The following is a 17966-nucleotide window of genomic DNA, read 5'->3' as shown; positions in this document are numbered from 1 at the left end:
AGGCTGCAGGAAAGAGGATGTCATTGTTAATAAAACGCACCCACTCCTTTCTGTGCTACAGCAATGTGTAGTAATTTGTTTTCTTCATTTGTTTCCACTGGTTTTGTAAAAAGTTCAAATTCTTTCCCAAATAATTAGCAGTTCAGATGTTCCCTAATTTATTAAGTATGCCTTTATTCACCATTTGTTTTTTAAAGTTGCTCTTAATGCATTATAGAATTAATGACTGTTTATTTTTATTACAGTATTTAATATATGTAGTTATTGCCATTTATATTGTGGAGTTTGCAGAATTAAATCAATTGTATAAACTAAACCTTTAAATTAGCTATGTGTGAGGACTCTTTAATGCTTGCAAAGAGGGGAAGGGGTTTGTAGTTAAAGGTTTACTGCTCCAGTTTCTCTTACGAAGATGTAGCAAATTAGGCTCTCTGTGTCCTCAGTTAATTTCCGAGTTAGTTGTGCTAGTAACATATGTCCATAGCTTTTCTGTATGGCCACCACTACTTCAAGGATTTCCCAAAAAAATAACAATAGTTTACAAAAAAAAAAAAAAAAAATTGCAAAAGGAAGTTTGTACTTTTTAATTTTCTGAGGTAAAATAAGTATAGAATCCTGGCCAACTGAACTCTGTATGTTGTTTCTAATACCTCATTTTATATTCGGGTCCTTCTTAACTAAAATTTCTCCAACGCTCTTAATAAAACCAGAGCTTCTGTTATCAGTTGTCCCAATTTTCTGCTCCTTTACCCCAGAACCATCCATCTGTTTTGTATTGGCCATAAGAAATGCTGAAAACAGTGTATCTTACTCTTTTGAGACTTGCCAGTCCATCCAGGAGTCTTATAAACACTCAAATACCAGAGTGTTATTAATTAGCAGAAGGACCACCAAAGGTAAAAAATCTAGGACGGGTGTTGAAGCCTGAGCAGGTGGCCCCACTCTTTCATTTGTTGAATTGCCAGCATTGATTCTTCACCATCACCTTTGTTATTTGTAATGTTTCTTGTTTACTCTTAGTGTCTTGAGTGTGGGGGTTCTTTTTTTTTTTTTTTTTTTGCGGTACGCGGGCCTCTCACTGTTGTGGCCCCTCCCGTTGCGGAGCACAGGCTCCGGACGCGCAGGCTCAGCGGCCATGGCTCACGGGCCCAGCCGCTCCGCGGCATGTAGGATCTTCCTGGACCGGGGCACGAACCCGTGTCCCCTGCCTCGGCAGGCGGACTCTCAGCCACTGCGCCACCAGGGAAGCCCGGTTTGTTTGTTTTTTTAACATCCTGTTGTCCATAGGGAGTTGCTAGTGGTGCAGTAGTTTGTTAATAACGTTGCACTGTATGTTTTGTAGCAGATTTGCCATAGTTGGTTTCTAGATACTAGATGGCATTGTCTGATCTATTATATATGGTGTATCTATAAACTAGAGTAACTGACTTGCAGCTAGGAAGCAGTGGAAGGGGGATGCAGTGGGCCCAATAGAAGTTAAAGTTGGTGTGTGTGTGATTGCGATTCATGGGATGTCATTTTAAAAGAAGATTGTTCCTTACTTGAGCCTCCAGTGGTTGACCAGAGGATGTTGGAACAGTCTTGTTTTTGATACATATTTATCTTTCCACGTCTGAAGCCAGTAAGTTTCAGAGTAAAAGAGTAAAATCAACGTTCAGTAGTTTTACTGTCACTCAGGCAAGTGTGTGTGTTCAGTAGTGTCAGTATCTTCTAGGATGAATACAACTGCTGATCACTAAACCTGGTTTATTAGGGTTCGAATAAAGTGGGCTTGATTTTGTATACATTTGCATGATGATTGTTGCCTTCCTCATTTTCCAGGCTTTCACCATCAAATTTATGGCAACATGAATTAACAAAGGAATATATAATTGCAATTGGTTCTGTTGAATAGCTTATTGTAAGGTGGGATAAAGGAGCAAAAATGATTTGATGGACCCGTAATAGGGGATGGGTTGTCTCCTTATGACGGCTGTCAGTAATACCCCTCATATGCTGAGAGCAGAAGTTAACTTTGTTATAGCATACAGTATGTCTATATCATATCAGTCCACAAAGTGGGAGTCACAGAAATGCTGAAGTGAATGAGTGATAAAACTGCACAGCTAGCTGTAAACTGCGTGTTTATCTCCACCGAACTACCTAGGCCAATTTGGAATGGTGACTAGAAATGGCTGGCCCTCTCAACTTGTTGGTTTGCATATAAGGAAATGAGGTCTTGAGCCAGGTACCCTACCTAGTTGGAGCCAAACCTGTATTCTTTCCACATAGGCTGCTTTTGCATTAATGTTATAAAGGCAATGATAGTTTGAGCTAGAGATTTAAGTTACTGTAGTGGAAAATAAATAATGGTTATTTTGGTTCCATAAAGAATAGGTATGGTCTGTAAGGTATGAGTTACAAAACTTCCCAAAGGGAAAAATGATTCTTTTGACCAAGAGCCCCATGTAATGACTAATACTTTTCCTACCAAACTAATAAGTAGATACTAACGTGCTACAATGTGTAATAATAGGAATTTTAGAAGCAGATAGGTGGGCAGAAATGTATGGCGAAGTTGATCTAAAGAGTTTTACTCTTGTTTTGAAAGGTCTTCCCGTGGAATAAACCGAGTAAAGTGTCATTTGTGGGAGAGTTCTAAAAACTTCAGTGACTTGTACGAGGTAAACTGCATGCAGTTTAGTGGAGTCTTCCAGCTATGTAGAAAGTTCATGGCTTGGACAAGATTTAATCAACATACATAAATCACAGTAATCTTTCTGTAACGTTACATTTAGATACAGCTTTTGTTCTTTGTTTTTATAAGAGTTAAAGATGTCTTTCGAAGTACATCTTAGAATCAGTGGATTACTGTACAAGGAATATGTAAGAAACAACTATAAGTTCTAAAGACCAAAGCTTGCGTATGGATTCAAAAGGGGCAGAAACCTGACTATTTAGTAAGGCACACTTACTTGGGCAAAATTCATTGCCCTCTTATTTTTAAAACTGGAACTATCCAACTTTTACATTTGTCACTTCATTCTACATTTACTCAAATTTATATCCATCAACATTTATACTTGGCTATGTCTCTGAAATCCCCCCAATTTTTATTAATTAGGCTTTTAGAAATTTCTTCCTTAACTGTGGAAACAGTTGAAGTAACTTTCTTTGCTGAAATAAAATCTCATTTTTTGATGTCAGGTTAAATATGGTAGAATTACAGATTTGCAAAAATAACCACGTTTCTCCAACAATTGTAAAACAAAAGTCCAAATACAAAGAGGTATTCAACTGATGTGACTGAGGATTTAAAGTTTCAACTTTGTCTTGTACACGCAGATGTTGATTTTTTTTCCTCGCATGATGTATGTACAATAGATACAAGTGGCTTGAGGTGATGCTTTTAATTACTGAAATTACTTTCTAAAGAGCAGTGGAGTTGCTACTGCTGATACTTTTCACATAGTTTCTACAGCTAATTATATTTACTGAAAGTAAGTTAATACATATTCACACACTATACAATAGGAATCTTTGTGTAGGGTTTTATTTTTTGGTCAAATACACACTTCGTTTTTTTTTAAATAAGGAAGCAGTTTAAACATGTACATTTACATTTTTCCCAAGGTAAAGGGCTTTGGATTGGAGAGTATCAGATTTACTAAAAATGGGAGCCAGGGTTATTTTCAGACAATGCAAATTTCCTTTATTTCCTCTAGTTTACTTGGCGAGAGAGCATGTAGGTGCTGAGAGTTCACAACTTAAATTTCACAATATAGGTTTGCTAAATGTGAAACAGCTACTGAGATACACTCAGTTTTAGTTCTTTTAAAAGAGTATATTAAACTAGCTTTATATTAAATTTCAAATGAATCCCTTAAATGTTGTAAGCTTATTAGAAAACGACTCTTTTGCCTTTGTGAAATAATACCGCCTGCTCCTTCCTGGTTTTTCAGTCCTCTGGGAATCTGACGATGACTTCGAATCGGTTTACTGTCTTTGAGCCTTTAAAGAAAAATGATTCTTCAAAGTGGAGGCTTTCATTTAAAACTAGGGACTGCAGAAAATAAAGTTGTTTTCTTCGTTCACAGATCTACTTGGAATAATATGAATGTATTCGGTACCTCGCGTGCCTCAGTGTTTTTGGTCTTAACAAACTAGTCTTCACAAGTATGTAACACTCCCAGTTGAAATGTACATTAACGTTTAATGTTCAAAAAACGAATACTTAACTCACCATAAAGCCCTACAAAAGTTATTACAAAGAAGAGGGAAAACTAATACGTATCTAAACGAGATGTTTTTACCATATATATTTTCTTTTAAATTTAAATTCGTGGATAATTTGCCTTAAAAACAAAAAGTAGACTTTGTAGGAATACTGGCCGGTCCTTTGCTTTTAAAACGTTAAAGATGCGAACTGTTCCATTTGTACTGTGCCTGATTTGTGCCGAGCTCTCCCTGCTGTTGGTCAGGTCATTTCTGCCGACTCTCCTTCGGACCCTCTGCGCGGTTAGCTGCGCGGGCTCTGGGTCCGGGTGGCCCGAAGAGTCGTGCTCTCGCCCGCAGAGCGCGCAGGCCGGCCGCTAGTGGGCGCTGTGGGTCCGCGGAAGCGGCGGCGCGGTGGCGCTCGTCCCAGAGGCTCTTAGGCAGGCGCTTCGCCGGGAATCCAATGGAAGAATTTCTGCCGCCTCTCTGTTTCGGCGATATTCGTCACGGTCACCCCTAAATTCCCGGTCACTATGGGGAGGTATAAGGGCGGCCCGGAGGCTAATTAAGGAGAAGATCCCGCGGCGGGCGCGGGTGTGCCGCCGCGCACTCGGGGGTGAGGTGCTGCCTTCGGGGGATGCGAGGTGCGGAGGGAGCGGGGCCCGGGCGGCCGCGCCCCGGGAGTCCGCTGCCCCGCCGGCGCCGCGTCCCCGGGAGTCGTTTTGCGTCTCCCGGCCCCACTGACTTAGCTCGGGCCCCAGCCGACGTTCGGTACCGAAACCAGGTGTGAAACGCATCACTGAGAGGCCTGGTGGGCGCGGCGAAGGGCTGCGCAAGCGGGTTGTGAGCCAGTCTACGCAGAGGGGGCTCTGCAGTGAAGGAGGGAGACCCACGGGAAGCCCACTGCCTTCTGTTCCGCAGGGAAAGTTTCGCCCTCGACGTTGTCCCTCTGCTGAAGTTTGGACACTTGCCGGGCAATGAGAGCGCGTGCTGGGCGCGGGGGCAGATGCCCCGGGCTGTCCCGCTCCCCACTCGCCCGCCCCTACCATCTCGGGGGGCGCCGGGTGCACGCGCAAGCCCGTCTCCTTCGCGGGCTCCCCCGCGCGCCGCTCGCGCCGCCGCCCGGGACAGGGGGCGGGGCTCACCTGTCAGCCCTCGCCCCGCCTCGCGGCGCCCAATGTCGGGCGGGGGCTGCTGACGGACAGGCCGGCCGCCCAACCGGCTCGCGGCTGCCGAGCGGCGGGCCAATGGGCTGCGCGGTGCGGGGCGGGGCCCCGCGTTTATAGTGCTCTGACAGCGCGCCGGCCGAGCTGACTCTCCTCGGCGGGGACGGCGGCGCCGGCTGAGGCGAGGAGACGCGCGCGGAGCTGGTCCCGGCGCCCTCCCCGCACACAAAGGCCCGCGTGCATCCGGCGCCCGCGGCGAGCACCAAGCCCCTCCTGCCTGCTCCGCGGGCTGGGAGCCGCGAGGACTGTGGAGGCTCCTGTGAGCCCGGAGACGCCCCTCGCCGCCCGCGCACCGCGCTCCGCGCTCCGGGACATGGAACCGCGCCGAAGCGGCGCCCGCGCGCTCGGGCCGCTGCCCGCCCCCCTGGATCTATAGTGCGAGGCGGCCCGCTGCCTCCGCCGAGCCGTCTCTTGGCCTTTGTGTCCCGGCCGAGCGCCCTCCCTGCCGCCCCGCTCCCGGCACCCTGGAGCCGCACGGGAGCCGGCTGTCCGATCTGCGTCCGGCGCGGCGCCCCGGAGCCCCGAGTCCGCCGCGCCGCCGCGCCCCTCGCGTGCGCTCCCGCCCCGCGCTCTGAGGGCCCCGAGGGGAGCGCCACCGGCCTCGGCGCCCGCTGGAGCTGCTCGGCGCGCCCCGGAACTGCCTGCAGTCTCTCCCTTGTCTGCCCAGAGGATTGGGGCTCCCGGCCCGCACCTTGTCCCTCCGACGCCAGGAGTGCGCGGAGCTGGGAGCGGCTTGGCCATGGCCGTAAGGAGGGACTCCGTGTGGAAGTACTGCTGGGGAGTTTTGATGGTTTTATGCAGAACTGCGATTTCCAGATCGATAGTTTTAGAGCCCATCTATTGGAATTCCTCGAACTCCAAGTAAGTCGCGTCCACGACCCCCCTCGATCGCCGCGTCGCGCTCTCCCGGCGGGAGGAAGGGTCGGGCTGCGGAGCCTCGGAGCCTGTTTCTGGACCCTCGATTCCTCGCGCCCCCGGGTCCCCCACCACATTTTACTTCGTGGAGACTCCGCTCGGCCTTCCAGCCGGAGAGTCGGCCCTAAGGGGCGCTCTCCTCGTTCTCCTTCCCCCTGGGAGCTCCCCGGCTCTAAAAAAAAAAGAAAAAAAAAAAAAAAAAAAAAAAGCCCTGTTGACTCGGGTGTCGCGTCCGGGAAGGTGTCCGATGGCGAGGCCTGACCCTCACTTCCTCCAGAGGACGGGAAGCCGGGCCACCAACAGGCTGAGCGGCACGCAGGGGCTGGCGGGCTCCGGAGAGGCAGGGATGCTGCGCTCCTGAGGAGCGACGGAGCGCGGGCCGGGGGCAGTGGAGCGCACCGCGGGGAAGGGAGCCTGTGCTCCCTGGCACGCCCGGAGCTCGCGCTCCTGGGCGCCGCGCCGCCTGCCCGGGGGGTGCGCGGGGAGCTCTCCTGCTCGGGACAACTCGGGCGGCGGGCCCTTTCCTCCTCGCCCGGGAGACGGGCCGCACGTCGGCCTCTCCCTTCGCTTCTGAACCGATGGCCCCGAATTCTGTGGTCCCGACAGCTAACTTGATTTTTTAGGGACGCCGTCTGCAAAAGCTTAATTAAGGCCCTGCCCAGTCGACGCAGCTCCTGAAGCCTTCGCGCTTGGGGAGCCTGGGCGGGAATGGGGTCCTTGGATCTGACTTGCTTTTATCAAACAGTTGTGCAGCCGGGAGAAAGCCAGGCCTTGCGGAGGTTTTCAGTCCGAGCAACCAGAGTACATTTAGAATTTAGAAGAGGCGATCCATGCATAAATATATATGGCCGTGACTCGTAGTCATCTGTGCTTTCAGGGTTGCATAGTACCTCATTCTGGGGATACATTTCGAATCCTAGCCAAAAATATTTTACAGAATCATGAATTTTAACCTTGGGAAACTTGGGGAAAGTATGAAGACATTGGCTGTTCATACTTTATCAGAAGCAAAATCAATGACCTATTTGAAGTTGAGCAAATCGGCCATGGATTTAGAAATAAAGGGATGGGGGATCGATTTAAAGATCACATCGTAATTAAATAATTACATCCACTCTTAAGAGTGGTCAGTTTCAAATTCACCAACATGTTAACCAAGAATTCCCTATTAAAGGGCGAAAGACGTCACCGCTGTAAGTGGGATGAAACAGAGATTCTTGCAGGATGCTGGTTGGCACTTCGCAACACTGCTCCTGTGTAGAAGTTACTTAATGCAGCCTCCTTCCCTGGAGCCTGATCTTGGATGGACTTCTTTTTTTCCCCTGGGTGTAAGATCATCGTAATTGCTGAGAAAGTCGCAGCAGTGACGGCTCTCGTCCACCACCGCAGCGTGAGGCGCCGGGTGGTGCGGGAAAGCGTGGGGCTGGGACCTGCGGCCCGGGAGCCGGGCCGGGAGCCGGGCCGGGAGCCGGGGGAGCCGCCGGCTTCGCTTTCTGCCTCCAGGGGTCGCTCTTTCCTGCGCGATGCTCGCCGCGCCTCTGCCCCCCAGGCCTCCTGTTCTGCTCCGCTTGGCGCTTTCGCTCGCCGACCGTCTTCGGGAGCCGGTTTTTGGTTTGGGGTTTCCCTCCCCGCCCCCCAACAGGATTTAATTTTTACATTTCTATCTTGTTTAAAGAAATTCCCATTAATCCCTTCAACGTTCGGCTCAGTAGACGTTATCTGGTTGGTAGGATCACAAATACCTACTTGGAAAAAAAAAAAAAAAAGGGAGAGCAGTCATTATTTCAGCCTAAGGTTTCGACACGAATGTCTTCTTTCCCTCGTGTGCTGGGGGAAGGGAGTGACTGATATTTACTCACTAGCCTCCTGTGAGGGTCGGGCTGGTTTTCTGAGCTGTGGCCACTGATTTAGACCCTCCTGGAGGCCTGCTTTTGGAGAAGCCTCCCTCCCCGCACAGACGATGTTGCTGTTGGCGTGATTGCTCCTGCCCTCAAGCGTAGAATTTCTTTTAAAATTCGCACGTAATGGCTGGCCTAGAGGAAGGGATAATTTGTCCCCTGGAAAAGGTCTGCTTAACAAAGTTTGCAGCTCAATGCTAGCTTGAGAGATCAGAAAGATTTCTTCCTGGAGGAATGATATGAAAGAGCCTTTTCTAAGTTTGAGAATGAATTTAAAAAACAAACAAAAAAACCCGGTGCCAAGGAGTTGCTCTATTTGTTGGGGAAGTTTCATGTTTATTTACAGGGAAAAGTTTTGGTCAGTAAATGGGATGTGGCAGGAAGGTAATCAAAGGCATTGAAGTTGCACATCAGTTCCTCGGAACTGTGGAACAATTCATTTGTAATGAAGCAGCCATCAGTAATTAGATTTGTTTCATTCCGAGGTCAGCTTTTTTAGCAGGTGGTGGACAGAGGGAGCGTGCAGCAGCTGTTTGGATACAGGGTCCAGAAAATCCTTTGTAAATTCACCGTCTCCATAACTACTTTAATCGCACTGTCTGCCTCTTCCACCCCCGAGAGTTTTTGCAGTAGTGGGAAGAAGTTCCAAGTACTGAAACGGTAATCACTGCACCCATAGATTCTGGAAGAGTTGTGTCAGTTGTAGCCATTCAGGTTGTGTAGTTTGTTGAGTTTTTTCTGTTTTTTTTTTTTTGTTTTTTTTTTAACTCTGGAGAGAAAAGCAAAGCCTGGCTTAGCATTTCAGTAGAATAATTTTTTTCCAGCACGATGTTTTTGCCAAAGTAAAATGGTTGGCTCTTTTTTAAAAAAGTATTGGTATGGTATTCTAGAGTGAATTACACTGACTTTGTTGAAAATTTCAGCAGAGCATTCATTTTTTATGTCTAGGGGTGCTATTCCCTAGGCACCATATACTAGTTAACCAAGCATTTTGCTTTTCCCAGGTCATTTTCTTCTACATAATGGTGAATTCCTGGTATTGATTGCCTTGATACAAAAGAATGGCTGGATAATATCCAGATAACCTATAATACATGGGCTCCACCACAGTCAGGCTCTGAATAAATACGGACCTGTCAGAGATTGATAAAATAAACTACAATGGATAGTGCTGTTTAAACAGTCCATTCAGTACCATATATAAGCCAGCCTGCCTTCCATTGTGTCTGAAATTCTTATTTTTGTAGGTAAACAAATGCACATTCAGCACGGATTGAATAGCTCCTTGAACTGTGCTCCCCAGTTTGCGTTTGGGTTAATCTTGTCGGTTTTAATATAGAGAGGGAAAAAAGCCCAAAGCACCAAGGGGTGGAATTGTTAGTGCTTTCACATCCACATTCCTCACATTTTGTCAGGATGATAAACTGTAGGTAATGGACTGTCGCTGTTCCACGGGACGATTGAGAAGGGAGCACAAAGACGGGGCTGCCGCGAGGTCGCACAACATGTTTGGGAGCCGTCTTTTCAGATGAGAACAGAATTTATTTGGGAATCGTGTGTCCAGGGACTGTACTTTGTAACCTCAGCAATTACAGCTTGGAGCCTCAGAAACGGGAGCTGGAGGTTAAGATGATTCTGTTAAGCACTTGCTTCTAAATCTTTCACAAAGCGCAGCTCTTGACACTTGTCCCAGGATGCAAAGAAATGCAAATGACTCCAGCATTCCGAAGTGTCCCTAACTCCCAGGCTGAAGCAGGGAGACAGGTAAATTAGCTATCAAGCCCCAGACCAGTTGAGAACTGCCGATGGGCATGGTTTCTCCATACAGAGTCAGCTGGAGAGTACATGGTATGTTTAGAATGATTATCGGTAAAACCTCTTATCTAGAAATTTATAGAGAGGAATCCTCTGGTCGGTGGGTCAGCGTGATAATTACCTGCAGAGGGGCATCGCTACCTGGCCTTGCACTGAAATGCTTCAGGTAGCGCCGGGGAGGTTGAGGGTGACACCCACCATCTGGCAGCGGTTCCCAGCGAGGTCACCTAATGGGAAATGATTTGAGATCCCAGCGTGACTGCAGTGACGCGTCACAGGAATAGGAGTGGCGGGGGAAGGAAATACAGACTGGAGACCCTCGTCAGAAAAGAAAAAAAAAATCTAAGAAGGACATTTCTTGAGCATTTCATGAAAACTTTATTCTTAAACTCTCCCACTGCAAATTAGACAAAAAGAAGGAGGGCTCTTGTAAGGAAACTAATCATTGAAATGGTACTCGGGCCCACCCAGTCTCCGCCTTCGCTGGCTGCTGAACTAAAGAGCCTGTTTTTCAGGTCATTTATCATATATCTACATAGATTTGCTTACGAGCTCGCCCTTTGTGTGGTGGGGTAGAGCCTTAAATAGGAGTGTTCAACTGTTTAAAATATTTTGGTTAAAATATGCAGAACCCATAGAACTAGAAGCTTCTAGTCGGGAATTAGTTATTTCAGGGAAGAGCTCCCCCATCCCAGTTTTTTTTTTTTTTTTAGGGGAGGAATTAGAATGAGGCTGGGAGAAGGGTGGAAGAAAAGCAAAGAGGGAAGGGTCGGGTATGGGACAGGGTTCCGAACAGCTTGGAAAAACTCCTGTGGCTTCATTGTCTCTCTAAAGCCAAAGAACACAAAGACATAAGCAATTCAGCCCTTCTCCCATGATGGAAAATGTAAACCGTGGACATGGCTCTCCTGTTTGACTTGTTTAATTCTCATTTTAAATTCAGTACTATACGAGCCGTGTGAACTCTGAAGATTTCTTTAGTAATCCATTTTGTAGTTCCGAATCAAAAACAAAGTGAAAGGGTCTGACACAATTTGCTTTTATTTTTAGGCAAATCAACCCTGGTCATAGTTAATAAGGGGATTACAACCCAGACTGGGTCTTTACAGATGTAATGTAAATCAAGGGCAGAGTATAAAGAAACTGATCCCTTTTGATTGAAGTATGGTAAAAAGGCATAGAGAAACTAGCAGCGGTAATCTGATTGTATGGCAATAAAACCACCATTTTCTGTCTTTCAGATAAAAATAATGTGGTAAATCCATGCAGTTCATAAGATGTAAAGGCAGATAAAGGGTGAAGCCATGGCAACATATAGATTAGCTGGATGTCGGCAATGACATGTCTCTGAAAAGGGTGTAGAAAGGAAGGCCCTTGCTCCAGGCTGTTGGCTATTATGTGTGAGCCACACAGACTTGGAAACTCGGATTAGGAAGTATGAAAGCCCCACTTGTGGCCTGGGATGGTTGAAGCCGGGAAGAAAAGATGCTCAGTTCTTGCTCATTGGTGGCGGATAATATGGCAAAGGTAGATTCCATTGACTGCCTTTTCCAGAGATTGAGATTGGGGGCTGATTAAAACTTCAGATCACTGCAGTTAGTTCAGGCCTGCAAGGTTTTCCTTTTTAGCTCCTGGCCTAACGGTGGCGGCCATTCTGTAGGATTAGCTGCAGTTGGCGGTGCTCACCTTCATCTCTTTGGGCTCCAGGCAGGGACCTGCTGGGGAGGAACAGAGCCCAGAGGGGCTAGGTAGGCCCAGAGGGATCCGAAAAGAAAACACAGACCTTTTGATTTCAGCCATCTTTCAGCCCCGGAGAAGCCGAGGTAAACATGATACATTGTCCCCCTCCCTCTTCCAGAGAGCTCTCCTCTGAGTTCTGTCTCTCCCACCCTGGAAAAAAACATATAATAAAACAAATAATAGGGGAATTGAGTTTTCATTCCAGTCGGTAGCAATCCAATATGCGCAAACCAACGGGCCCTTTGGAGATGGCGTTTCACTCCTGTGAGTTGAGCTGAATGGGACGGGCCCTCTTCGTGTAAACGATAGGATTATAAAAGTGTAAGTGCTGCCAGCCTGAAAGTTAAAAACAGCAGAAGCTCGCCAGGCTGTTGAATCTTATTGCCCTCTGTCCTGAACAACCTTGTAAATAAGCTGGGCTTTTGTTTTGGCCGTCCACACTTTCCATTTTAGTCGTTACCCAAAATCAGCCATTGAAGCTGTGATTGGCGGGCAGAGTGGCATCGCAGTTGTGTCAAGCCGGAAAGGAGATTTGTGCTTTATTGCCCCCTATTTGGGGCCTTAGAAAAGTCCCAGCATTTCTTTAGGAAAGTCTGAACTCTTAAGACGCTGACAATACTGAAAGCTTACAAACACCCCAAGTGTCTGTCTTGCTGGCGTGGATGGAGGGGATTCAGGGCTGGTCTCTGAACAGCAACATGGGGACTCTCTAGAGGAACACATTCTATGTCTGAAGATCTTCACTAAATCCTAAATATTCTATTTCAGACCCATTTCGTGGATCTTGTTGCTAATTCTCAGAGAGCTGACTCAACTGTTTGGAGCTATGAATTTATTGCATTTGTTGCCTATTTTTCTGGTGATTACTGTGTCGCTTTCACCATTTAAAAACATTTAAAACATTGCACAGAGACCTGCCCTACCCAGTGCCAGCTACTTTACCTTCCTTTCTAATTTAATTCAGAAAACGTATCAAAAGATCCAGTGCATTTGTCCAGATTCATCAAAGAGAACGGACACTCCCTAATTTACAAGCTGGTCACATCCCAGCACCTTGCATTCTACATCTGACAATGATTGCTAATGGTCCATTCAGCCAGAGTATTTGCTTGTTAGCAGGGAACAGAGCATGATAAATGTCCAGCAAGCTTGCGGCCTCCTTCCGCCTTTCAGATGCAGACTGGTGCATATTTATGGTAGGCAAAGGACAAAAGGAGGGGCTGAATTGCCCTGGCCTCCAGCTTTCTATGAGGAACAGGGTTAAAGTGATTAAAGAAATGATATAGGAAAGTCCTGCCACTTGTTTACAAACCAGCGTCCAACACGTAGCTTTGCGTTCTACCTGCAAGAGCCTCTTGCAGGAGCATGAGGGATAAGGATGGTTGGATCCGGCGGCCCAGTGAGAAGAGTAGGTGATAAATTATGAAACGTTTTCCGTGCACACGGAATGCCAGGTGCACCAATTTCTGTGGCTCCTGCAGAGAATCAGCAGAGGCTCTTTATTTCCCTTTTCATGTATAGATGTCAAATATGTAATTCTAGTCCAAAGTGTTTTGTGGCTTTGGACACAGACATGCTGTTTTCAAATAAAAAACCATAGTAGGAGAAAAAGCGCCGTTGAAGGGAAACAAGTTGTTTCTGCTCTTAGTAATCCTGCACACAAAACATGAAGAAAAAATTGGCAGTAGTGAAGTGTTAATAGTTTGCTGTTTCCATTCTCGAGAGCTCGGGTAGGTAAGTGTTCTAACTCCTCAGGGGTGGGCAGGCATTCAGAAGGCTATGCATGAACTGTGCTTGGAAAACTTCCTTTTCTTCATGTTTTCTATATGGAACTCTGAAACAATCCAGTTCATTTTCTCAATTCACGTTTGGTTGCATCCCATTTTAATTACAGTCCTTGGATCCTTCTACCAGTACTTGCTAGTTAAGCCTCTCTTGCCTCTGAGGCATTACTCTGTGCTTTTCACCTACTGATGACTCCCGTATTCCGCCAGAGTAGTGATGAGTGCTACCCACATACCCCTGTGCACATCAGAAGCTCTGACCTGCAGAGCCAGTGTCTGAAATGCCACCTTCCAGCCTCTCGTGTTCCAGCTGAGGAACCCGAGGTCCAGCGTGACACCACCACCTGCTGAAATGCTTCTGAATCTCGGTCCTGGCTCTTTCCCCCTGTTCAGGTGGCTCACTGTGGTCTGAAACATTTGTCCTGAATGAGAACTGTCTGATGAGTGAGTGGGGCTGAGCCGGTTACGTTCAAGTCCCGCTCAGAAAGCATCTGCCTGCAGAAGAAGTTAGAAAATGCCAGTTTTCACTTAGCTTACCAGAACTATATCTGGGGTACATTTTAGATAAAAACAGGCTCTCCTAAGCCCTGCATCCCCCTTTGTCTATGGGAAAATGGATCTCCATGAGAAGGGACTGTCCTTAAATTTCACGATTTCCCTGAAATGACTGCTCTCTCTTTATGGTGTAGATCAAACATAACTTCTTTAAGTCTTTTCTCTGTAATCCCACAGCACTTTAGTTAAATACCGAGGGCACTGCAGGAACATAGTACGTGGCGCTGTCATGATTCATATGCAAGTCTTAATCCCCTTCAGCACCCTGCCTATCCCTAAGAGGCAGGCACCAGAATGCTTTCATGTCATCAGTCTCTGCCGGCGAGCACTGACATCCAATGAGTATTAGTCGGAAGAGCAGACACAGCCCAGATGTCTGTTTCTGGCCGCTCCCATTAACAAATCACCTGCTACTGGAGATCTACCTCCAGCCCCGCGGCTCTAGAACTTTAGGGCATCAGAATCACTTGTTAAAACAGGCTTGCCGCCCGCCCGCAGAGATCCAGATTCCTGAGGTCTGGGTGGGACTTGAAATTCACATTTCTAACAGGATCTCAGCTGATGCTGCTCTGAGACCACACCTTGAGAACTGTTGCCCTGGATGGAATTTTGGGGGGAACAACTTTTTGGGGGGAACAACTCAAGATTAGATCATCATCCTCTTAAAGGCTGTTGTGGATCCCTGAAGAAATCCATGGCCCTTGCCTCCCGACTCTCGGCCTCCGTTCTTGCTTGGTTGATTGTTGATGGTAGATAATTCGTTGATTTGTTGGACAAGCATTTATGAACTGTGAGGTCTGTTACACTAAGCTCTGAGAATACAGTGAAGAGCAATCTCTACCCTCAAGAGACTTAAATCCTAAGGACGTAGGGGGACTCCCTGGTGCAAGAAACACGTTCTGTGCCGTGGTGCGTGGCAAGTGTGGCCGTGAAAACAGAGGAAGGAGGGGGATGGAGTTCCTCCCCGGGGAGGGGAAACTGAGGCAGGAGAGACAGCGGTCCAGGGAGAGCTCCGAAACAAAAACCACAGCAAGCAAGTCAAAGAAACACATTTCAGGTAAGGGAGCCGAGTATCTGCACTGTACTTCTGTAATCATCTACATTATTTCCTACGTCTGAGCAGAGCTCAAAGACAGATTCCCACAAATGAACCAATAGACCCTGTGGGAGAACTACCCCAGCGATCTCAGCCGCCTTATCCTCATGAGAATTAGCAGTACCTTTTGGTTTTCAGAAGGCCTGTGCTGATAATGGAAAAGGTCAGGCAGTTCAATTGAGCAAAGCGAGCCGGGCCAGTGCTATTTTAGTTTAGTGAAGAGGGCTGCCTTGGAATCTGGCTGTATGAGCCTCCTCCCAGGTTTGTCATTTTTTTAGCTGTGTAACTTTGGGAGCAGAATCCTCCGTGTCTCTCACTTGTCCCGTCTCTAAAATGGGGACAGTAATCTAACAGGACTGAAGAAAAGCAATAAAACTGTGGTCAGGATTTAAAGACCTTAGCTCTGGACTTAGCACAACGAACCAATAAATGTCAACTCATGCTGTTGAAAGTTAATTGAGCATCTACTGTGTGCCTGTCTCTGGCTCAGTTTGCCTTCTACATACAAATGCAGAATAAATAAAATGCTAGTAAAGATTATGCCATGGCGCCTGCACCTTTTCAAGCCCCTGATGTGGTACCTTGTTTAGCTGCCAGACTTCCACTCATTCTTGCAGACCTCTCTGCTACAAGAGGCACCTTTTTATTTCCCTTCAGCTGCCAAGTTAGATGCTCTCTCCTCTGCTTCCTACCCTGATGCTTTGTTGTAACATTTGTAACCCTCAATTCATTCAGCTTCTCCACTGTGGATGGGGGAGGGCCTGGGCTGAATCCCCTTTATGTGCAGGGTACAGTAAGGGATTGGGTTGTTCAATGAATACACGAAGGCAACCCATAGGGATAAGCAGTGTAGCCTTTTTGCATTAATGTTACATGCTGTTTCTTATTAAGAAACCTCCTCACCTGGTGGACACAGTTTGTTTCATTTAATAACGGTGGTATAGAGCACGTACTAGGGACCAGTGGCTGTTCCAGCTGGTCCACAAATACTGACTCATTAAACCTTCATAATAACCATCTGAGGGAGATACTTTCATGATCCCCAATGGGGAAACCAAGGCAGAGACTGGTTCATTATCTCGCCCAGAGTCATATAGCTAATAACTGGGTACCATCTGTATTTGAACCTGAGTATGCTGTTTCCGGGGTCCTTCCTCGAAATTCTCCAGCTCTCTTTCTTAGGCTGTTACATGGAGTGATTAGAAATCACATAATTAAATGAAGCCTGTATTTGCTCAAAGCAGTCCATATGAGGTGGATTAAAAGAAGGTTCTGCATATAATTCTTCCCTGTCCACCTTGATTTATAACCTTTCCTATGACGGGCATGCGATTCTAAATGGATCCTTTGAATCTTTGATAGCGAGGTTCTACCCGGTGGAAACTAGATAGTTATGAAAGTCTATCATATTAATGCATTTATTGCATGCTATTCCTTTGACTCAACATTTTCCTTTTAAAAATGGGAACATCTGATTGTTTCTTTGCTGGCAGAAGACAAGGTCAGGTTTCAGAGGAGAGTTCCATGAGGTTCGATGCCACGCGTGTGTCAAGCTAAGGAGATAGTATGACATCTTTTTTACAGTCCAGTCACAATTAAATGCCATTTTATTTTGGATTTGGGGATCGGTGCCAGCTTCCAGCTTGTCAGAGCTGAGAAGACTCAAATCAAGTCCAGGCCTATTTCTACAGCAAACTGGGCTTCTGGCTCCCTGCCTGTGGATTCACTCAGTGTAGCCCATCTGGCTTTTGATGCTCTGTGAGCTTGGAGCAGTTTGTTTCAGGAAGCAGGGCGGGAGGATCGGTGGGCCTGGGGTGCTCTTGACTCCTGAGCAGCCTCTGGTTGCATCTCCCCAGGGCTTAGGGTCTGCTCACCTGCAGCCCTCAGGGGTCTCACACCACCGGGTCCTCCTTCCTTTCAGAGCTCGGGGCCTCGGGCATCCTCTCACTCCGTCATGGTCCAGTTCCCCCTCCCTGAGTTCAGTAGCAGCCTGAATAACTCAGGGTGTGTAACGTTGTGGTTTTTTTTTGGTCAAGCTCATTCCAGGCTGCTTGGGGAGACTGAGCAGGAAATGTATTGTCCCCAAAGTTACAGTGGCGCACCATTCACATTTTTTTTTTCTGCTTTATGCAGTTTGGGGATGATCTGTGTAGGAGTCAGTGTCCCAGTCCCGGGTTTCCTCCTTTTTGACGTTCACGGCGCAGACCCGACTTGTGGAGCTGCCTTCTTTCTCTTCTGTCTCCTGCCCCTGCTCTCTGGGCTGTGGCAGAGCCAGGAGAGGTCCAGGGGGACGGCTGCTGTCACCCGCCCACGGCAGACACGTCCCTGACCCTCTCTGGAGCCAGGAAGAAGGAAGTGTCCAGAAGGCGGCCGTGTAGGTCGCTGTGAGGGGCTAGCGCACAGCCGCATAAATTGTGTTGGTAGATTATGTTTGCCTGGCAAGGGGGATCTCTGCTTATACCAAGAGAGAACTAGTCTTGTCTCTTTTTTAAACCTTACTTATGAAAGTGCTCCTTCTATGATTACACAAACACCCATTTGACGCAAGGCACTGGGGTGGGGTTCCCGGGGTCCAGCGGGGACCACGACAGCCTCAGTCCTGGGGTCACACTCCAGCCTGGAGAGCGGGCATCACATCCCCTTGGTGTGTACTTTCTTTCAGGGCTGTTTTCCCCACCAAAAGGAGAGGTGTCATTCACCCATAAAACATGGGTGAATGGTCTCTCTAAATAGGCAAGATTCT

The 17966-nt window shown here is 47.3% G+C and overlaps 1 protein-coding gene across 1 annotated transcript in view; it reads left to right on the top strand.

The window, feature by feature from the left end:
* The first annotated feature begins 6028 nt into the window (after positions 1-6028).
* The window catches only part of EFNB2 (ephrin B2), a 43459-nt gene continuing 31521 nt past the window's right edge, over positions 6029-17966 (top strand). The window contains exon 1 of the mRNA XM_082602242.1: positions 6029-6281. Coding sequence (XP_082458368.1) covers positions 6160-6281 — 122 coding nt within the window. The 5' untranslated portion in view covers positions 6029-6159. The remainder of the gene's footprint in view (positions 6282-17966) is intronic.

The sequence above is a fragment of the Mesoplodon mirus genome (assembly GCF_964341445.2).
Source record: "Mesoplodon mirus genome assembly, chromosome: 17".
Classification (NCBI taxonomy): Eukaryota; Metazoa; Chordata; class Mammalia; order Artiodactyla; family Ziphiidae; genus Mesoplodon; species Mesoplodon mirus.
Note: the sequence above shows the minus strand (reverse complement) of the source record. Positions and strands in the feature narration are given on the sequence as shown.